The 23,486-nt window shown below is 39.6% G+C and overlaps 1 protein-coding gene across 4 annotated transcripts in view; it reads right to left on the bottom strand.

Moving 5' to 3' along the window:
• The window catches only part of LOC120715793 (copine-9-like), a 207,682-nt gene that overhangs the window by 32,397 nt on the left and 151,799 nt on the right, over positions 1-23,486 (bottom strand). For all 4 annotated transcript variants that reach the window (XM_040002952.1, XM_040002953.1, XM_040002954.1 and 1 more), the window contains 5 exons: positions 23,411-23,464; positions 23,170-23,231; positions 21,449-21,495; positions 18,457-18,638; positions 4,059-4,186 (listed from right to left, as the gene is read on the bottom strand). In XM_040002952.1, coding sequence (XP_039858886.1) covers positions 4,059-4,186; positions 18,457-18,638; positions 21,449-21,495; positions 23,170-23,231; positions 23,411-23,464 — 473 coding nt within the window. The remainder of the gene's footprint in view (positions 1-4,058; positions 4,187-18,456; positions 18,639-21,448; positions 21,496-23,169; positions 23,232-23,410; positions 23,465-23,486) is intronic.

Raw genomic sequence — 23,486 nt, 5'->3', positions numbered from 1 at the left:
CCATACCTAACCCTTGGGCAAAACAGCCCTTAAAGGATCCTATTCATGGTGCAGGAACAGGCTGGGGCCTACTGACTTTCCTCCTTTGAGCAGGGATCGACCTGGCCTGGTCGAAACCTGGCCTTAGCTGACCCAGGCGGAGAAGCAGGCAGCCTTCATTGCAGCGATGGATGTAGTCCTGGTGTCAGTCACCCTCGGAGCAGTCCCTCTGCATGTCCATCCATAAATCGATTAATCCACTAATTCGTCCTTCCATCTGTCCATTCAGTCACTAGCTGTTCCCTGCCCTTTTAAACTAAGGAGTTATAGAGAGCAAGGCAAATGTTTCTTCAAAAGCAGTTTATATAACTTTATTTAACTCTTTGATATATACCACTCAGCTGAATAAAATAAAAAAAAACCCTCATGTTTAGCGTATCATTCATTGCCTGCAATAATAACACTGTTGTTCTAATATAGTCACACACAGTTACTCTTAAGTAGTTATGTACATATGGATTACACCATTAATGTTCCTCCTCTGCTCTCTGTCTTCATCACTATTCTTAACCTCCCACATAGATAACAATGAAGAAGTAGTGGGTGAAGAGGTGATGGAAGATGAGGACACAGAGGAGGAGCAGCATGAGCAAGCACTAGAAAGGGAGGAAAAAGAGCACGGTGATTTTTTTGAACTGCAGTAAATAATAGATAGCAGCAAAAAGAAATGGAAACAGATGGGAGAGCGAGGAAGACAAAGAACAAATAGAGAAGACAGAAGTAAAAGAATGCATCAAAGAAAAAGTGCAAATGAAAAAGAACGTGTGAGTACAGGAAGTGAGATTAAAAGAGAGAATGCATTTTCTGTTCTTTTTCTAAACGGTTGGCAGTTTTGAATCTCACAGCTTAACAGTACTGCTATACTCATTTGATTATGCAACCACAATCACACTTAACTGGGACAGGATATGATTGCTTTATATGAGGACTAAAAATACAATAGTGGGCAATAAACAACCACAATCCATTAAAAACATAACACGAGCTGTAGTTTTGCTGTAGAAAAGTTTTAAAATCCAATTTGTTCCTAAATGAGCTGGTAGACTATGATGCAGGATTAAGGGGGAGGATGATGTGGATACGCAGTTGTTCAGAGGATGTTGAAAAACAATAAAAATCACAGTGTCTGACACATAGGCCTTAAATATTTCATGAGAAAACTGTATTAACAGTTAAATGGAAAGACAAAATAAAAATCAAAAAGCAGTTATTGAAGAAAAGTACTAGGCCACCTACATATTGTATCTACAGAAGCTACTCAGACATGAAAATTTACGCCATGAAGCTCGTGGTCACAATTTCTATGCTAATACTAATGCCCATCTGCAACACTTTGTGGTTTGCCATTTTGTGGTTGATAAATGCTTCCACTCCAATAATGCCACGTACACGTACAGCTGATCATGGAATGTCTAGGAGGGAACAAATTGTACAATGTGTTGCAGAGTTGTCATCTCATTAAGGTACCATGCAAGAATTTTGTGAGTTCTTTGGAGCAATCTGTTCTTTCACAAATGTTTGGTGCTTGAATTTATCCTCCCACATCCCATCCCTGCCCACCCACCTCACCAATCTGAACCATGGACTGAGTAACCCTCATCACTCAGGTCACTCACATACAGGCTCTATACTCAGACCAAGGCCTTCCAAGCACTTTGCTCTCTGTGCCTTTCTCTTGTTTTGTACATGTTCCTCTAGTTTGTATATTTCTTCTTGAATGTAAAAATCTCTTCTGTTCGTTATTTTTGCCTGATGTCCTGTACATTTGGTGTAAAGAACCCATAATTTTGTTGTTCATGTATAATGGCAATGAAGGGCAATTCTATTCTATTCTAGTCTATTCTATTCTATTCCTGTGGTAATGCAACTGAAAACTGCTGAATTTAAGATGATTTGACTTTTGTCCGTATAGTGTGCATGCCAAACACAATTTCCCACTGAAGGAAAAACGTGTAATGCCTGTATATTTTTTTTTAATTGTTATTTTTTTCTGTTTGCTGGTATTGCTATCACGTAACTGCCAAAAATGCTCATGTAGTGCCATTATTGTTTTGGCTTCTGGTGGGGATTTTTTTTTACTTTGTTGCTATAAATACAGTGTTTACTTACATTTTATCCTTCTTTAAAGTTACTTTTCAGTTTCACTTTCTTACAGTTACGTTTAGGCATCAAAAGGAGAAAAATTTATTTGAGTTTCACAAAATACACACAAATAAATTAAATTAATGTAACTACTGTGTGGAGTTTATTAATGTAGCCAGTTATTAAGATACAATGGCAAAAATCCAAATGAGCAAAACCTCTTTCCTCAAACTATATTTTCCACTCAGGCACTCCTGATGAAATCGATTCATCACGGCTCACTAAGTCTGACAAGTCCCAATACTCCTGGTGTCATCTGTGTCCTAATCTGTTTTCACTTATTTCAGTTATCTCTCATGTGGACGTAAAAACCCTCTATAAAGATTCTAAATGTCCATATTGGAAGCTCTTCCACTGATAATAAGAAACAACTATTTATTTCTCAAAAAAAGAGAAAAGAATAATGGGGATCAGGAATGGAAGTGTGCATCGGGATCTAGCAATTATAACTTTAGTCAAAATAAAGACATTTAACCCTGCCAGCATAAAGTTGCTTAGTCTGTTGCTCAGAGACAAACACATGTAACTGCACGTACCATGAGTGGATGGAAATGCTTCAAAAGGGGCCTCAGAATTCTTCAGCTTTTAAGATTTTTCTTTGTATAAAAGTGAAGCCGGTGATAAATCGGTACATCCATCAATGAGCCGTAGAAATTACAGCTATAATTAAATTGGTAAACAAGTTACTTACGTGTTGCACAAATCTTTCACTCTTTAAAAGCAATTTTTTTTAATTTATTCATCAAAAGATAAACTATACAAAGGCAAATATTTCACCATGAACTCCATTTAAATCTCCAATCCTATAAGGCAAACTTTAAAATATAAGTTAACTAATAAATTATGGTTCGATTTTAATTATAGTGAATTAGTTCCAGCTGTGCTGTACACTTTTTTTTTTTACTTCAGTAAAAGTTCATTATTATAGAATGTACATACACTGTAGTATTACTACTTGTATATAAGTATAGGATGTAGTTGATAATCAGCATTTGGGTTGTTGTTTATCACAGATCCAAGTACCTGTCAGAAATAGCTCTATAACATTGTTCTTGTCTCTTTATGAAAACTATTATGATTTGTAAATAAGCTAATATATAAACTTATCAAACTAAAATTAAAAGAACTTTAATTGTAAATAAATATTTGAGCAGTGACAACAGGCAACAGAAAGATGTGTCCTTCCCCTGTGGTCAGCAGGCTGGAGACCAGAGTGAGGGATCTACAATAGGCAGAACTACAGTTAATCCACTGAGCAGGCTGAGAAGTCTTAACCACAAAGCATGAAAACTTAGCAAAACTAGCATGCAGCTGATACCTTCGGATTGCCACACAGAGAAGCGTGATTGATCACTCCGTAGAACACATCTCCACTGCTCTAGAGTCCAGTGGCGGTGTGCTTAACACCACTGCATCTGACACTTCTCATTGCCCATGGTGATGTAAGGCCCGAATGAAGCTGCTTGGCCGCTCGATTCCATGGAGACACATGAAGTTTAGAGGTCTGTACCGATTGGCTCTGCAGGAAGTTAGCGCCTCAGCATCCACTGACCCCCGCTGTGTGGCCTTCCACTTCATGGCTGAATTAGTGTCATTTCCAATCGTGTCCACTTAGTTATAATACCCCTAACAGTTGACTATGGAGTGTTGATTGTTGGGGTTTTCTCTCTGTTATTGTAGGATCTTTGCCTTACTAAGATATTGAAAGTGCCTCGAGGTGACTGTTGTAACTTGGCTATAAATAAAACTTAATTGACTTGAATATGAAGTTATTATGGGCCCTTCGGGTGAGTTTGAATGTAAAAAGTATTCCTGCATGAGAAGATATTTCTGTCTTACAATGAGAGAATGTGTGTGAGTAAAGCTTTGTCTCTCACCGAGCCACTTGGTTGATGACAGGAGCAAAGTTGGTTGGACCATACAGCTGAACAGTTCGCAGGCTCTGAAAGTAAGCCTCTAGTACACCTTCAATGCCAACACAGTTTGGGTTCTCGGAGTTAAAGTTCTGCAGAGAAGAAAATTCACTTTGTGAGGGAACATTCATACTGACGCCAACATTCAATGATGCTTTGACCTACCACTAGAAATCCTGCAATACTGAGCTCCACTCTCTGTCTGTGACTTAACTTACCTTTACGTCCTTATATTTAAATTTTATAGCACTCTAACCCCAAGGGGATAAGTAGAATATTTTTCTACTGGTTTGACTGGCAATTTCATCTGTATGGTCTCCTCAAAAGCTAATTATCTTTGTTTACATACTGCTGATGTAGATAGCTATTATTCACCATACACTATAGCTTGAGAAGCAACCAATAATCAATATATACATACACACACATATCAGGCACAAATACCTGATATATGACCTGAAAGAATGTCTACATAAGTATTCACAGGCTTTGTTTCCACTGATGATCTATCAGACGATCAGTGAAAGTCCTGTTTCTACAACTTGGCTGCATTTCACTGACTGTTGCTATGACTGCAAAATCTACTTGAGATTTAGGAGCAGCAGCTTCTCGTGCTGCATCCTGAAGACATTATCATGACCAAGTCAAGGAGGGTATAGCATGAAAGCAAATGCAGAGGAACGGCAGCTATGTCCTAAGTTCATGACTCAGTATTATCAGGTTTATTATATTTACCCTCTCACAGTTAACACTTGTTAGCTCACAAGATTGATAATATGTTGAAACCTTTGAACCTTAGGGTTTGACTGTGTGCCTCTTTGACCATAAACTTCCTGTTTTGTAGTGTGTCTAGCTGCACAATTCACAGGTAATGTTGCTATGAAACACCAAAGGAAGCTTCACAATAACGGGTATTTTACTGAGTTGGGCCCATGGTAATATAAAAACATCCTAGAACAAGCTCCCCTACCTCACCCTCAAAGTAAACGTAGTGTTTTGATAGCACCAATTTCTGGGACATACCACTAAGTGAGACAAATACTCTTAATGGATTTTGGTTGTTCATTTATTCATAAATTAACAATGAAAGAAAGTAGCTAATTAAGACACACTAAACTTAATTGTTCAGGTCAGTTGAATCCTTTGAAGGTAGGATTTTCTTCCACACACTGTGTATTCAGCTGGAAGATCACTGACACCACTTTATGCAACTTGGTTTCATTTCTAGGTGTTCTTCCAGCCTGAAATGATTCTTTAGAGACCAGAGATGGGTCAGCTTCGATATTAACCACGCTGCTTACATATCTTAAACAAGTCATGTTAAAATAAGCAACATATAAGCTGCATTTTAAAGTAAATCATTAACACAAGCATGCCAGACCTGTGAGAATTGTTTTTATCTTCTTTGGTGAAAAGACAGGATTCAGAAATATCACATGTTATCTTAAGTTGAAGAATGAGACCAAATGACATCTTGCGCCTATTATTTCAAACAAATCATAGAGAAAACGTCTCCTCAGTTTTGCTTTTGTTCCTTTGTATTACTTTTACTTTTGTAAATTCTCAGTTCATCACTGTGCACCTCACATTTATTCACACAAACATTTTAACCCAGTAAAATTAATCAACCTCTTCCTGATCTCTACTCCTGTCTAAAACAAATTCTCCTTGGTCAGAATATTATTATGATCCCACCTTCACAAACGGACTTACTGACCCTGTGATGAATGGCAGATTCTATGTGAACTGTGTTCTGTTCAAGTTTAGCCTCCAGATTTTCTATTGTGGGAGTTGCGTATTCTGTGCTTCAACCTTTGCTCGTGCTGCACCCTGCAAGGTTCCTGTCCTCAGAGGACATGCAAGAGGTATATAAAGTAAGAAAGTTATTAGTTATTAGGAATAATTCACGAGGTGATTAATGAATACAAGAATATGTTTTGCTTTCCTGCTACACACTGAATTTGTATTATGATTTTATTCTGGTGCATTTTAAGTGTTTGTTTACCAATGCAGGTCCTTGGTGCTCTGTTGTGGCTGAAATTCTCCTTTTATAATATTATTCATATTGACACTGCAGGGAAACTTCCTAAGCCGAATAGAGTGGAATTATCCAACATGAATACAGACCTCTATCCAGTTAGTATAAAAAAACTGCAGTCATTCAGACTGTATGTCGCCTCATTTTATCCTCATTCAGCATTTGTAGATACTCGAGTGTTAGTGGCACATTATTGAAATGCTGACATTTCCTTTGCAGTGACCTGATGTAGTAGTTACTTACAGCTAATCATCTCTTTCTTTCCAAAGCTCTGAGGCCTTCTGCTATCTGTCCCCAAGACTATACTTTTTAATTATTTCCACTGAGACTGAAGTTTCTGTTTAATAATATAGTTTTATTTAAAGGAAGTAAAACTGTTTCTGAAGATTGTGTTAATTAAGCTCTAACATAACTTTTTATTATAATTTTAACTCTGACTCCACTGCATTTTGTCTGGGACGGTTCATATTATATTTGTTATTTTGCAGATTTTAACATAAATCTACTAACATATGATAATTTATTACTATAGCTAAAGATATCCAGCAGAATAAAAGACATTTAAATCATCTCCGGCTGCAACATTAAATTTATGTACATATTAGTGAGTCAGTGATTATGATCCAATAACATAATGGATCCAACTCAAAGACACAACATTTAACACTGGAAACAGATTAGCTATAAAACTAGTATTAAGTACATTACTATTTTTAAGCCTTTCAACAATAAACAGCTTGTTTCTAGATATGGGATCATGCAGGTAAGAAAACTGTCAGGCTGACAGTGGGTAAAGGTCACTATGAGGTCCATTATAGGTATAGCTCATACTGATAAGAACAAGAAATACTTTATTTATCCCAAGTTGGGTTATTTTTAAATGATTTCTTTTAAATTATTTAATGAAATTTCAATTTATATCTATAAATTAAATGACTTTAATACAGACAATTGTTCTACATCAGAACCCGGTGTTACTTAGTTTGCTATATTTTGGGTTTACTGTAATGCTCTTTCATTTTGGCCATTAGCTTGGGCTTGATGGTCTGAGCCCCTGATGCAGCGTCCTTGTGAAAGACACCTGGGTCCCTGCTCAAAGTTTCAGATTCTCCTCATTGGTTGCACTTTAAATAACCAAATATGGGCATTTAGTCAGTTTAAAAAATGTAAAAAAAAAAATCCCATTGACTTGCTGTTCAGTAACTGACCCAATGATCTGTCCTACATAAGTCGTCTTTTATAAGACCAAATGCTAACACTTTGCAGTTGACGATAGCCCAACATACTTTAGTTGCCTCAGTGTGGCGTGGGTCTGGGATTTGTCACGCTGAGGTGAACTCTAATTGGGAAAGCTGATTGAATGGCTGCTCAGGTGGAAATGAGAGAAAGTTATGCAAAGTGTGCTGACACTCACTCGCACACCTCTGATTTCTGACTGGGAGAGAGCTAAGGGGATCTTGAGACTTGACAGAGCTTGACAGTTTCAGGTCAGAAAAAACTCGAGTAAGAAATATTTCCAGTGCACTAATGAAAGACCTGAGGCATGTCATTGGGATGTTTACTCCCATATAAAAAGATCTGGTAATGATACGGTTTTCTTAAACCCTCCTACTAATCTTTGCCTGCAGCCTTAGAACAACAAAAAGACTCCTTTTCCGTGTTTACTTCCTACCCACTTTGCTCTGAATTTCTTCTAAACTAGGAGACCACTTTCTGGAATCACAGCACACGTGATTGTTTTTTCCTTTCTCTGCTTTCACACTGTTAGCATTGCCATCCTGTTGGTGGACAATGCTGAGCTAAGCTGTCCTTCTGTAAAATGTCATTCACTGTAGCTGCCTGTCTGTTTACGCTATTATTTTTCCATCAGTCCCAAACCATCAAACACATGAACTTTTCTCTCAGCGTGATTCACTGTGTTTTTTACCCTCCTACCTTTTGTTCCTTCTCTCTGCTTCAGTCATCAGCTTCACAAGACTACTCCACAATGTTTATAACTGGAGAATTATACAAGCCCTCTTTCCATTGACTGAACAAGTTGTTCCAGATTATATTGCTGCATGATGTTTCATGCATTGTGAGGGATAATTTGAGCTCACCAGGTACATTATCTTACTCATTTAAATGTTAATTTGAATGCTAATTAGAACCGTTAATCCATGACTATAAATGATGATAAATAACTTCATGAAATTTCCTCTGGATATCCTGAGCTGGCAGCGTGGATCCAGACTTTAGAAAGCGTGCCGATTTGACAGCTCACAAAATCAAACACACTTATGATTACTCTCGACACTGGCTGTGTGCCCCTCATTTTGTTGAATCAGAAGTTTCAGTTTAAACTGCAATTTAGTTTCTTAATCAGAGATATCTTAGTTTGTTGTAACTATCACAAAGACATCACATATTTGGTTTTTGAATGATCTTAGCGTCATTGAGAATGATCACCAACTAGCAGTATTAGAGTGAATGGCTGGAATGAGAATTTGCCCCTCTGAGTCTGACATCATGATTTTCAGTCAAAAAGGAATGGAGTACCCACTCCGGGTTGGGATGACTCACTGCCTCAGGAGAAGTTCAGCTTTCTCTGGCTGTTGTTCATTAGCTAAGGAAAAGTTGAGCATGAGATGGAAAGAAAGTGGCACGGGATCTACAGTAAAGATGATGCTGTATTATAATGTTATGGTAAAATGACAGCTGAAGCTCTTAATTTACTGGTCAGTCTATGGCCGTGACAAGTAGTGACCATAGATCACTATTATGTTTAGTGACAAAAAATACAAAATCACAGAAACAAGTGTCAGTAATTAGCTCCCTATGTGGGCTTTATAGATAATTGGGTAACCTTCTGGGGGAAACCTGGTCTTGTTAGGAGAGACGGCATCCATCCCACTTTGGATGGAGCAGCTCTCATTTCTAGAAACCTGCCTAAATTTATTAAAGCCCCTAAAACTTGACTATCCAGAGTTGGGACCAGGAAGCTGAGTTGCAGTCTTACACGCCTCTCTGCAGCTTCTCTCCTCCTGTTTTCTCCCAAAACACCATCCCCACAGAGACTGTGTCAGCTCCCAAACAGACAAAAAACAAACTAAAAACCAGCAAAAAATGATTTAAACATAAAAAAAATCACAAAGACAGAACAATACAGTATCCACATCTGCACCGCAGAATAAAACAGTGGAATGTGGATTATTAAATATTAGGTCTCTCTCCTCCAAGTCTCTGTTAGTACATGACTTAATAATTGATCAACAAATCGATTTACTCTGCCTTACAGAAACCTGGTTGCAGCAGGATGATTATGTTAGTTTAAATGAATCAACACCCCGGAGTAGGGATGGGTATTGTTTAGGTTTTGTCCGATACTGGTGCCAAACCGGTACTTTTGAAACGGTGCCGGTGCTTAAACGGTGCTCAAACCGGTGCTTAAAGAATGGAGAACACAAAATTGGTCCAAAAACCTCTCATGTTCAGCTGTTTTTTTGTAAAAAGATAACAATGTTAGCCTTTTCTGCAGCTATAGGGGATTTATGGCATCACTCTTGGCTGGAAGCAGTGCTTAAACAATGGAAAAAACACAAACTTTGTCCAAAAACCTCTCATGTTTAACTGTTTCCCTCTTTTTCTTCGGTCATTTTAGCCTTTTTGGCCAGGGTGAAGGAAGCATCTGCCATCAAACAAGAAGACAGCCGCATGTAGCTATGATGATGTTTGCTAGTTCACCTTACATGCATTAATGTAAGGTGAACATTAATGTAATTCTGCCGTTTACTTTTAAAATCACTAATAACACAGCACCGAGCTATCTTAAGGAACTCTTAAGCTCATATGTTCCTGCTAGGGCTTTAAGATCATCCTCACAGTTACTGCTGGTGCAGCCTAGATCTCGGTTGAAATCTAGAGGTGATCGAGCGTTTGCTCTGGCTGCACCAGAGTTGTGGAACAACCTTCCGATTGGCATCCGGGCGTCTGACTCTATTCAATCTTTTAAATCACGGCTTAAAACGTATTTGTTTAATCTTGCTTTTTCTACCGGCTAAATGCTGGCCTTGTTTGCAGAGATTTATTTATTCTTTTAATTTTCCTATCATGCTTTTATTTCCGCTGTGTGTGTCTTGTCGCCATTGTGTTTTGATGGCATAGTTATATTGTGCTATAGTTATATTTTTTCTATTGGTGGCTTTTCCTGTGAACATAATTTTACACTTCTATTTTTATGACTCTGTTTATACTTGTGTTAATTTGTTTTATGTTAAGCACTTTGGCATGCCGTTGGCTTTTAAATGTGCTCTATAAATAAAGATTGTTGTTGTTGTTGTTGTTGTAGTAATGTAATAACGTGGTTAGCCTACTCAACGTAAATTACACACGAACAACATTAAGCTACTCACGCAGAGAAGAACGGCTGCTGCTGCATCATCATCCTCATCATTTCTGCTACACTGGCAGGGCTAGGGGCCAGGACTCTGCTCTTCGGGTTTTTGGGGGATGTTGCTAACTCCGGGTCCGATAACAGGCAACCCACCCGCAGTAGATGTGCTCGGTGTGAGGTCTCGCAGCAAGCTATCAAATACGGCGCATTTCTCGGCTTTTAAAAAAAACGCTATGCATCGCCAGGTGTTTCATCGGATTTGAGGTGTTACCTCCTTTGACAGTATCACAGTGTCAGCTTAAAGCACTTGTTGCAGGCTGCTGAGTTTGCATCTTTTGCTGTGAAGTACAGCCAGACTTTTGACCGCTTCGCCTTGGGCATTTTTAATCTGTAGCTCTGCTCTAAAAGAACGTATGTACCTGGCCCTGCCTACTATCCTCGGAAACGTAAAATGATTGGCTAGAATCCAAAGTGTATCACATCTCAGGAAAAAAAAAAGCACCGAAATAAAGCACCGAAATGTGCGCTGCTTTTCGGTCTGGTTACTACCGTTTATGTCAGAACCAGTGCCATCATGGCACCGGATACCGGTACCCATCCCTACCCCCGAGTCATTCTAACTACCAGAAATCTTGAAGCACAGGCCGAGGGGGCGGTGTGGCAGCAATTTTTCACACCAGCCTGTCAATCAACCAAAGACCAAGACAGACTTTTAATTCATTTGAAAGCCTGATGCTTAGCCTCGTCCACCCCAGCTGTAAAACTCAGAAACCAGTCTTACTTGTTATCATCTATCGTCCACCTGGGCCTTACACAGAGTTTCTGTCTGATTTAGTTCTCAGCTCAGATAAAATAATTATTGTGGGTGATTTTAACATCCATGTAGATGCTAAAAATGACAGCCTCAACATGGCATTTAATCTGTTATTAGACTCAATTGGTTTCTCTCAAAATGTAAAAGAACCCACCCACCACTTTAATCACACTCTAGATCTTGTTTTAACATATGGCATAGAAACTGAACATTTAACAGTGTTTCCTGAAAACCCTCTCCTGTCTGATCATTTCCTGATAACATTTACATTTACAATAATTGATTACACAGCGGTGGAGAGTAGACTTTATCAAAGTAGATGTCTTTCTTAAAGCGCTGTAACTAAGTTTAAGAATATAATCCGTACCACTCTGGATACTGTAGCTCCTGTGAAAACTAAGGTCTCTAATCAGAAGTACCTGACTCCGTGGTATAATTCTCAAACACGTAGCCCTAAAGCAGATGACTCGTAATCTGGAGAGGAAATGGCGTGTCACAAATTTAGAGGATCATCATTTAGCCTGGAGAAATAGTTTGCTGCTTTATAAGAAAGCCCTCCGCAAAGCCAGAACATCTTACTATTCGTCACTGATTGAAGAAAATAAGAACAACCCCAGGTTTCTGTCAGGGTCCTGGGACTGGGTGACCCAGGACCCCTGGGCAGTCATGGACCTGTGTTGTTATTATTATGTATTTTTGGTGTTGCTTCCCCTTCTCTGTGCTTGTACATATGTGTGTGTGTGGGTGGCTGTGTGTCTGAGTACTTGTTTATAGGCGCCGTCAGGCCTGGGGGGTGTGGCCCTGCTAGGGGACTGGCCACACCCAAAGCCACACACCTGCTGCTGATCAGGCCTCGTCAGGGGAGCTACTTAAGAGAGTCTTGGAGCTCCCACCGACGCGGGATCATTGCTTGGGACTCCACGTTAGTTACCCAGTCTAGGTTTTGTCATAAAGTGTATGCCTGCCATTACTGAGTGTCCTGACAGCTGCCGCTATTGTTTCCCGCAGGAGGAGCGTGGAAGGCTTGGAGAGCCTTTGAGCTCCGCGCCTGGGTCCTCCTTTCCCACATTCCCCCACGGTCTGCCGTCGCAGCCCGTGACAGTTTCTCTTCAGCACTGTAGCCAGGCTGACAAACAGTCAGAGCTCTGTTGAGCCAACCATCCCTTTAACGTTAACTGGTAATGACTTAATGAACTTCTTCACCAATAAAATTTCAACCATTAGAGAAAAAAATTATCATAATTATCTCGCAGATGTAATATTATCTAAAACTGCTCAAAGAAGTCCTGCCATTAATTAATGCTTCAATATCAAATAAGATCAACCTTTCTCTAATAATCGGCTATATAGTCTAAGGAGCTCAGAAAGAAAAGCGTCTGGACTTCTTTAAGCAGCTTGAAGACGTTTCACGTCTCATCCGAGAAACTTCTTCAGTTCTAATGTCAAATGGTGGAGAGTCCCAGATTTAAGCCCTATGGGAGTGTCCCCCAAGAGGGACATGGACCCCATATTGATCCTCTACCTAATCACACGAGCCAAGGTGTGAAAACGGCTGTAGGTCACAATCAGCCAAGGTTTTGGGTGAAGATGGCCTGTATGACCGAGAACCTTCACAGACAATTGCCTATGTACCACAGGCCGTCAAGCTGGCTGTAGTTAAACCCTTACTTAAAAAAGCATCTCTAGACCCAGCAGTCTTAGCTAATTATAGGCCAATCTCCAACCTTCCTCTCATATCAAACATCCTTGAAAGAGTAGTTGTCAAACAGCTAACTGATCATCTGCAGAGGAATGGCTTATTTGAAGAGTTTCAGTCAGGTTTCAGAGCTCATCACAGCACAGAAACAGCTTTAGTGAAGGTTACAAATGATCTTCTTATGGCCTCTGACAGTGGACTCATCTCTGTGCTTGTCCTGCTAGACCTCAGTGCAGCGTTCGATACTTTTGACCATAATATCCTATTAGAGAGATTAGAACAGGGGTCAGTGACCCTGGGCACTTTGTGCCACAGCTGCCACGCAAAGGGTTAACTGATGCACGACCATAGCGGGACTGGCCATTGGACATACCGGGTATGGGCCGATGGTGTTTGTTTTTTTATTTTTGTTTTTCTCTTGTGACGGTATAAACAATGAAAGGTGGTGGATTGGCCAGATGCTGGCCGATGTTTAAAAATAACTCAGTTGTTTGGTGGTGACTATGGCGGAGCTTCCACAGAGGCCAGCAGGTGGATGAGGGAAAGGGGAGGCAGGAGAGGAGAGACCCGAGGCAGCCGCCGGTCCGAGTGTCAGGTGAACTGAACTTCAGGTAAGAAGTTATGACCTGCAGTCTATCTGGGTCAGATATAAACCAAGTTTAGGTGGAGTTTATTTTCGTTGTGCTGACTTTTTACAGTCAGTTACAATAACTTGTACTGCTACTAGCTAACATGACAGAGTTTCTCTACAGCTGGGTGGGTGCTATGATGTTACTGATAGTGAACTTTATTTTATTCATAAGGTTAGTTGTAGAGTTGCCAACCGTACCGTAAAAAAACGAATCGTCTTGTATTCAGAGAAAATATTACGTGTTTCGTATTGAGCTGAAAAGGAACGCAGCTAGAATGGAAAAAAAAGACACAAAGCTGGAGTTATTCTGTCTTTGCTGCACAGCTGCCTCTTCTTCTCTCATTCTCTCCCCCTCCCTCTCCTTCAATCATAAAACTGATCAATGATCAGCTGATCGGCTTTCCTCTCTTGTTTGTTTATCACTCACTTTGCGCCAGAAAGAGGAAACCAGCGGATGTCGCGCTAAACAACATCAGCACGTTTAAGCTTGATTAGCTGTTGTTAGAATTTATTTAATATTAGTTTCTAGTATCAGCTGCTGTTTGCTGGAGCCACAGCTGTAAAAGCTGCTGGTCATGATGTCGGTTTGGATATGTGGTGAGAGGGAAACATGAAGATGAAACCAGGAGATGTCCTTACTGAATCATCAGAGCTGAACAGTGATGGAGAAACAGGTTTACCTTTAAGGTGACATGAATGAGTTGAAGGGAAGTTATGAACTGTTTCTGAGAGACAAATAACACCAGGATCCTTTTCTAAGCAGCTGACAGCTGGTAACTGTGCAGGGGTGGGTCTAGCAAAGTGTTGCCAGGGGGGCAGGTAGGGCATTAACAGGGAGAGGGGGGCACAAAGACATACTTTCTTATTCTCATTTAAAATGTCTGGCTGTTATTAAATAATTATCTGAATCTTACAACCAAAGTTTTTCTCTGATGTAAAATGTATAGAAATCATACATATACCAACAAGACTGTGCATCACTGTCACCACAGCGTTTGTTTTCATTCAAAGGCTTTATGGCTTTAATACCTGGTGGGCCGGTCTCTAGTCAAAATGCCTGGGCCGATTTTTTTCGTCCCAGTCCAGCCCTGGGCACAACACGCAGTGAGTTAATCTGAGGAGGTGCGTTAAAAAATAAATGGGCCAGCGGTGCACATCGCAAATCAGCTCGCATAGTTGTGCCAATTCTTAATGACGGTATCTCAGCTAACAGCCCCAACTACCAGATTAAACATGTAATTGGCTAAAAATAACTTAGCCTACTGGTGAGAGGGACGTTGCTAGCTGGCAGTTTTTTCAAGCGATGTTGAAATTTCCACATTCCAACACTTCAAAAGCTTCAGGAGCTGTCGGCTCAGCGCAGCATCAGCACGGAAATACACGGATGCATCCGTAGACTCGAGACAGAATTCACAATGTGTTTTCAGGACTTTCAGGTGTTTGGACCAATGTTTTATTTTCTAATCAAATCAAAAAGCTTTAATGAGCAGCAGGATTTGTTAAGTGGTTGGACACAGAGGACATCGAAATGCAGCTGATTGAACTGAAAAGCTCGACTCTGTGGGGTCAAAGTTTGCAGAACCATGAACGCAGCTGGAATCCACAGCTGTGCGTGTTCATGGAGCTGCATTTTCACCTGCTGGACATCACTACCTGACAAGTTTAACTGTCTTCAGAACATTGCAGAGGCCTTATTGACAGTATTTGGCTCTACATGTCTGTGTGAGCAGATTTTCTCTCACATGAGTCCTCAGGTAGCCTCTGAATGCTGGACACTCGGAGACCTGAGTCTCTGAGTGGGAGACCAGAGATCACATTAACATGTGTATCCCTGTATTAACAAACATGCCATATTGGCCCAGTTTATTTTTCTTATCATTGTTGTGAGGAGACCATAAATGGCATTTGTATTTTCTGTTGTACAGTCCATTTGCTGTTATGGATAAAAAGTGTCTTTTTTTTGTTTCAAAATAGCTGAAAACTATTCGCTGATAGCTGCCAACATCTGCAGACAAATATAATTCTATAAAGTTCTTCTATATAGTGTGTAACTGTTAATATAGAACGTTATTACATTTATTGCTAATGCAATCATATGGCACACTGACTTCTGAGGAAATTTTAGATGAACATGCTGCAGGTATTACAGGTACTGCGCTGCAGTGGTTTGTATCGTATCTGTCTAACAGACTCCAATTTGTTCATGTAATGGAGAGTCTTCTTCACACATTAAAGTTAATTATGGAGTTCCACAGGGTTCAGTGCTAGGACCAATTCTGTTTACATTTGCGCAATATCTCTAAAATGAGAAATATCCTGTCTCAGAGTGATGCTGAAAAACTAGTTCATACATTCATTACTTCAAGGCTGGACCAGTGTAATTTGTTATTATCAGGATGTCCTAAAAACTCCCTGAAAAGCCTTCAGTTAATCCAAAATGCTGCAGCAAGAGTCCTGACAGGGACTAGAAAGAGAGAACAGATTTCTCCCATACTGGCGTATCTTAATTTCTCCTACAATGGGTGACCATAAGGTCTGGGCCCACAGTTAGTAATAGAACGAGTAACTCAGTCATTTGGGAAGGGCTCAGACTAGAGCTGGTACTCTAATGCATCAAAACAGCCAGTTTACATCATCCCAAGCAATCTCCACAGTGATTCTACTGTACAGCAATGCACAAGTAGAAATGGAAGCAAGACTTCAATGCTGAATGTGTGAGTCAGAGCTGACACATGTCAACCAAAAATAAATCTTTGGAAAAAAGTTAATCTGACTTCACACCTGTTTTTAAGCTTTATGAATATGGTGAACTTGAAAAATCAGATGTTTAACTGAAGTTTCTGTTGTTCCATGAAAACAGAAAAAACTATTCACATAATATTGCAAGTCGACATCTAACTGTAGTGAAGCAGTCTAAGGGACTACTTTGTGTTCCAACAGTTTAGAGTGCAGAGCGCTGCAAAATGAGAACAGACGTGTCAGACTGAGTAAACTGTTTTAACATTTAGACCAAACTAAATACTTGGAGTTTATGTGGTCTAACCAGCAGATGGGTTAACATAACATATCAATATTTAATGTGTCCAAGTTAGAAAGGCCAACAGACCTTAATTTATTATTTAGTTGCTGTATAAAAAAAGCCTTTCCTTTATGTCATGCAACCTCTGGATCCACTCATAAGCTGCGTAAAATATAGTATATGTTAATAAATATCCATTTTCTGATCCAAAAATCCTATTGTTGTCATTGACATCACTAGAAATATCAGATTACAAACTGACTAAAGTCTCACCATTCCACTGCAGGTCTGTTGGTGCCACAGGATATGTGAATGTTTGAAGGAAAAACAGGCTTTTGTTTTTCATTCATGAAATGCATTAAGGTGCCCACACTTCTTTAATGAAATGATTTTGTAGTAAAATATGACCATCAAGATGTAAACAAAGTTTGAAATCTGAGATAAGTAATGTGGCTATATAAACACTGTCAGCCTGCTGCTTTCAGAGGTTTCACAGTTGTGTTATTTGCATCATCCAGTCAGCAATGTACAATTATTTCCACAGGTTATTGGACCATGGTCCATGTAGTTTGTTTTATCATTTTTGTGCATCACAATGTAAAAAAGAAGATGCCCAGAAAACACAAAACATTTAGTGAACTTGATTTAATACATTTGTGTTTTTCCCCAGCTTTCAACTGTTGGTACTCACTTTACTCAGATTTACTCATTTAGACAAGCGTTTTGGTAACTTGAATTTTCTTGTTTGTCTAATTACAATATCCCTGCGAGGTTGACAATAAAAAAATAGCTCCAATGTATTTCTATCTTGATAAAACACAGACTGCACCATCCTGGCTTTAGAGTCCTTTCACAGGGAGACAAGTGAACAAACTATTACATTATGAAAGCACTCATCACTTTGACTAGAGAAGTCAACGTTAATCGTGTTGCTATATGTTTATTTAAGGAATGCTGAGTGAAAACATTTTCATTAATCAAGTGATGCCCATTTGTTTTTCAAAGCTAGAGTATATACGCATCCATACACTGGAGTTTCACAGTAACTATAGTGAACAAGACGAGTTAAAACTTATATATCCACCTTAGATTTACAAGCAGTCAATTTGATTGGGTGGTTTACAGACATGTGCAAGTGTATGTACAAAGTGCATGCCCGTACATTCACAAGGATGTACTCGTGCACAGATTGTTGACTTGTCCATTTATTCTGATTTTCAGACTAATAGAAAACTTTGGACCTCATATTGAGAGGTTGATTGAAAAGCTACTAAATCCAAGTCCAGCACTTGGAACCAGATCTTTTATCTACTAAATTTGTTGTGGAATAAAGAGAGAACAGGCTTTTTTAAAGCTATTTATGAGTTGCTCAGTTATGTTTGAGTATTTGAAAATGGGCAGTGAATCTGAACCAGATGGAATAGCTGTGATTCCTAAATTAATGCCTAATCTGAAAGTTTGGACTTCAATCACATCTTGATTGTTGGATTTATTTTTTATTATTGTCTGTGGTGGGGTACAGTGGCAGGACTAAAAGAAATGTTAAAAAATTGAGAAAAAAAAGTACAAATAATCCAAAAATGTATTGACCTAACTGTAATTTCTGCTACATCAGCTCACCATTAATGACACCATTCATTTGACTGACCAAGAGTAAATTGATTAACTACTGCACAGAGGCGGTCGCTTTTCACAATTGCACCACCATTAACAAAAATAGCCCATGAAGTCAATATTTTCAAGTACTAACAGTTAAAATAGTCTCTCCCTCAGTTTCAATCATGACTCTCACCAGTGGAAAGGCGTGGGAGATCTTGCCGTCTGGGGGAAGTTTAGCTCCAAAGCCATACGCAGGGAAGAGTTTGTCACTGTCATAGTCCTGGATAATTTCTCCCACAGCCTTCAGGGCCATGGCATATGCATTCATTTGGTATGGACTCATATAGTGCAACGATGTCGGCTGGGACGGGTTACCTAGAAAGAGAGAAATCCCCACCAGCATGCAGCAAAATTAGCATGAGAATGTTCTTATCAGAGAATGAAGAAAAGCAATTACACATTTATTAGACTTGCAAAAAACACACATGCAGACATGATGAAGGAAACCACTATGTTGTGTAACTACTGGAATTCGTTTTTTATTGTTTTTTTTATTTGCTTTCCAAAAAAAAGACCAACTAAATTTTGAGAAACGTGGTTTTGTAGAATTGATATTACGGAGCCGTGGAAAGAAAATACATGTCACGGACCCGGCTCTGGAGGCCTCGGGGGTCCGTGACCAGTTTTGACTGTTGTTATTGTTGTTAGTATTATTATTATTATTATTATTATTTGGTGATGTGTGTTTTCTCCACAATGCTGTGTTAGTCTGTGTCCCACTCGTATGTATAGGCAGGGTGTGGGTGTATACGTGTGTATGTCTGCGGGTGTGGCTGGAGGATGGAACACAGCCACCTGCAGGCCTGATGGGTGTGGCCCTGCGAAGGACTGGCCACACCTGAAGTTCCTGCCACACCTGTTGGTGATCAGGGCTCGTCGGGGGAGCTACTTAGGAGAGTGTTGGAGCTCCCACCGGCGCGGGATCATTGAGTTATCGTACCAGGAGGAAGAGTGGTCCGGAGAGGCAGCACGCACGGGGGTGCGGAAACACAACAGCGGGGAGCACGAGCACAGATATCGGAGGGAAGCACGCACACGGGGTTCGAGGGAGCAACGGGGAGTTATTGTGTTTACAGCCTTTTCACTGTAAATACAGAGCACTGTTTGCATCGCAGAGTCAGCGTTTTGGGTCCTCCTTTCCCCACATCCCCACGTTCTGCCAGCCAGACCGTGACAATACATTTCAAAGAGCATCCTTATTCGTATCTGTGTAGTTTCTTTGCTGTCTGACATGTTGTCAGTTCTTTAAGTCTGAATGCGGTCTTTTCAATTTGTGGGATCACAACCTAGCATGTAAGGTTTTAAGCAGTGTTGTCCTGTTTTAGCCGCTAAACCCTCTTTGATAAACACATCTACATTTAAGAGCAAAATGTTTACTTGCTCCCTAATATATCCCAAGCACTAACAGGTGCCATGACTAAAAGATAATCGGTATTATTCACCTTACCTGTCAGTGGTCACAAAGTTATAAAATACCCCACCGTTTGCAGCTATAACAACTTTTTGTTAACAACGTTTTTCTTCCGCACCAACCCTGCTCATTAATGACTTTATGGACCTTGCTTTGTGCACTGATGCACAGCCACGTTGGAAGAGGAAGGGGCCATCCCCTGAAGCATTAAGCTTCTGTCTAAGCCTGTGAGATCTATTCCTGAAAAACAACCCCACACCATAATTATGTGGGGTGATTATATAATAGAATTATGTAAAGGGGAATATGTAATTATTGATTACACTTGGTACAATGCAGAGCAAGAGCAAGTATCGTTCTCCAGGCACCTGTCAAACCCAGCCAAGTGCATCAGACTGCCAGATACTGCCAGTGATCTGTAACTCCAGGAAACATATGCTGTGGCAGCATCCTTTACTCCATGCTTTGAAATGTGCTGAGCAGAGATAGGCAGTAATGTGTTAACGCGTTACTGTAATCTGATTACTTTTTTCAAGTAACGAGAACAAGTATTACTATTGCAAAAAAGTAATTAGATTACTGTTACTTTCCCATAAGCACGCAGCCTTACTGCGTTACTAAACCATGATTTTGTTGGTGAGAGTGTCTCATGACAATGACGTACGAGCGTGCGACGTCCGTGGCAGCAACAGACGTGTGCAGATCAATGATGGATGTTATGGAGAGCAGGAGAGAGTACGAACGTGCAGCGTTTAAAGCTTGGAAATACTGACATTACTTTGACTTTGATTCTGTAATAAGTGACAAACACATCAGCGTCTGCTGTTCACTCTGCGTGGGAAGAAAACTTCTTTCTACAGCAGAAAATTAAACTTGAAATCTCAGCGAGCACCGAGCACGCTGCCACGGGAATGTGACATTAAAAAAAAATAAAATTCCTGCAAACACAGAGGTAACTCCTGGCCCAAAACTGACAAATTGTGCTGTCAATCAGCACTATCAATCATGTCTTGTAAACACTAATTACAATACAACAATAATCTGGCTGCCTCAGTTTAGTAAGTCCCATTAGCCTGATGGACTGATGAAGTATTTGAACAACCAGATTAGGTGTAATATTGCAAATCTCTCATTATTTCTTTAGCAAAGCTTCTTTCTTTGAGAATTTTTCAACTTAAAGACTTTGCAATTAGGAGTTTGTTTTTTCCTGTCTGGCTGATAGGTGACTGTCATTGTGTTTCTTTGCAGGCACCTCTGTAGAATAACAGGGACTTGGTGTTCAGGCTTTTTAAAAATGCTCTTAAGTGGCTAATCAAAAAGCAACTCTCAATGTGAAGGTCATTTTTAATGGACAATCAGCTTGTACGCTATATTCTTCAGCTGGTCCATTATGATATTTTTAGGACATATTCCAGTTTCCATACTTTACACAGAAGTACATATTGTGCATATGTGTGATGGTTGATGATAGCACGATAGACATTTGGGAACATAATAGCACGAATAGTGTCTACATATAGACCACCACCAAGACAGACAAATAATTGTGTAGCAGTTATTTGTCAATGCCACTGAAATTGATTTTTTCCAAAGAAGGCAAAAAGAGTCTAACTAAAGTAAAAAAGCGACAACAAATTATTTTGTGGGCAAAAAAATCTCACTGAACAGATGTGTGGACATTTCCTGCATGCATTAAGATGAAACACTGTCTTACCATTGGATGCTGTGAAGTCTATGGCTACAGTGAAGTTGAGTTGTGTCCTGGTGGGAGATTGAGCACATTGATATCAGTCACAGTGGTCAGGACTTCGTTTTGAGATTGGAAGAACATCTACAGCTCTTCATGCCAGATCGAGAAACGTACATACTGGTCACCGGTTAGAAATTGTAAGACATCTAAAGTATTTGAAATCTACAAATTATTAATGTATGTAGTATTGTTTTTGCCCAGTGAATTCTTCAGCTTTCTGTAACTTACATTTCACAACAAAAACTATTTAAAAAATGAGCTGTCCAGAATGATGAGAAAACAAATTCAGCAATATAAAACTCTAAAACAAAAGCAGTGAGGCAGCAGCAAACGTCTCACTGATGGTTTAAGAAACATCAGTGTTCAAATAAAGTGCACTACCTTGGAATGTTTTTTCTTCCAGCCTATTTGCTTGACTGCTGTAACACATTTATTGTATTAATATCACACAGTATTTATGAGTGAAACGCTAGTTACTTCAGCTAATTAGCTTACGTAGTTAACAATTCAAACGTTCAGAGTGTGACCCTGATGCAGCTGATGCAACTCAAAGCATGCTCATATTGGTCAAAGTTAGAGCTGATGCAATATGACATAATCAGCTACACTTGTCTGATCTGCCTGATGCAATCTGTGGTTGTCAGTAAACCAACTAGAAGTACAGGGGTGAAGCACTTTCTTTGAATTACTGTGTATTTTCTTAAGCTTTTGCTTTAGATTTAATTACGACTGCTGTGTTTAAGTTGTGCTGAGAGCAGTTAGCATAGCTGACTTTCTTGTGTTATGCCCTCTGCTTTATTGCCATTTCAGTTTAATTAGTTATATTGCATTTTTCTGGCATGTTGGGGGTTAGTTATTTACATGTTATGGTTTTATAACCACATCATTATTACTGATGCTCTTTTGTTCCAAAACATTTTCTACCCCTAGTTTTATAAAGTAAAAGTATGAGAAATACACTACATTGCTGAAAGTATTCACTCATCTGGCTTTCACACACATATGAGTATAACTTGAGTAAAAGTCTCCTGGGAAGGCTTTCCATGAGGTTTATGGGAATTTTTGGCCATTTCTCCAGAAGCACATTTGTGAGGTCAGACAAGACGGCCTGAATCCACTTTGCTCTGATTCATCCCAAAGGCGCAGAGTTCTTCCAGGCCCAGTTCTTCATCCATGTCTTTATGGATCTTGCTTTGTATACAGTCATGTTGGAACAAGACGAATGTTCATGTTACGCCATGACTGCCCAGCTTGTCGTGATACTCAACGTGTCTTTTTTGTTTAGAATAATTGATGTAAATAAAAAAGTATAACATCAGTCAAGGTCATCTTCAGTGACAACTCAAGTTCTCATCAATCAGAAGCAGACATTTCCTACCTAGTGAAATCTGCTATTTTGGTTATCATTTATCTGAACAACATTGTGTGCAGTGGCAAACTAAATGTCAGGTTCGACAAACAGAGCAGTGGGGATAAAAGACAGAAGCTGTGAAGAGTCACTAAACTGTGACTCAAGAATCAAATGAGGGCTGATTTTTTTCACTGGAAAACCAGAATGTAAGAAAAGTGTGTAAACATTTTAGTCAAAGTTTATAACACATTGCACCCTTTGTACTACCTTCCAGTAATATCATTTGTGTATGTTCGACTCTACCCTAATGAAACATGACTGACTGAGTTCTTACCCTCCTCTGATGAAGTCGACAAATGTATACTCTGACTCCACTTTGAAAGACAGCAGGGTCACCTTGAAGATTGGGAGAAAGTGAAAGGGAAATGAGAAAAAATATCAAGAGAACCAAGAGAGGTTACAGACAGGCTAACAGCAAACATTATACATTTACTGGACTGATAAATCACTCCTCCTATGAGTCATCCCCATGAAACATGTGACAGCTGTTGACATGACACACTGACGAGTCTTACCGTCCCTGAGTTGATGTATTTCTTCTTTTTGCCTTTCTTTTTAGGATTCAACACCTTGACCATAAGAGAGGAAACA

Source organism: Simochromis diagramma, unplaced genomic scaffold (genome assembly GCF_900408965.1).
Source record: "Simochromis diagramma unplaced genomic scaffold, fSimDia1.1 OVJJ01000646.1, whole genome shotgun sequence".
NCBI lineage: Eukaryota > Metazoa > Chordata > Actinopteri > Cichliformes > Cichlidae > Simochromis > Simochromis diagramma.
The sequence above is the reverse complement of the archived record's forward strand: the minus strand, read 5'-3'. Positions and strand labels throughout refer to the sequence as shown.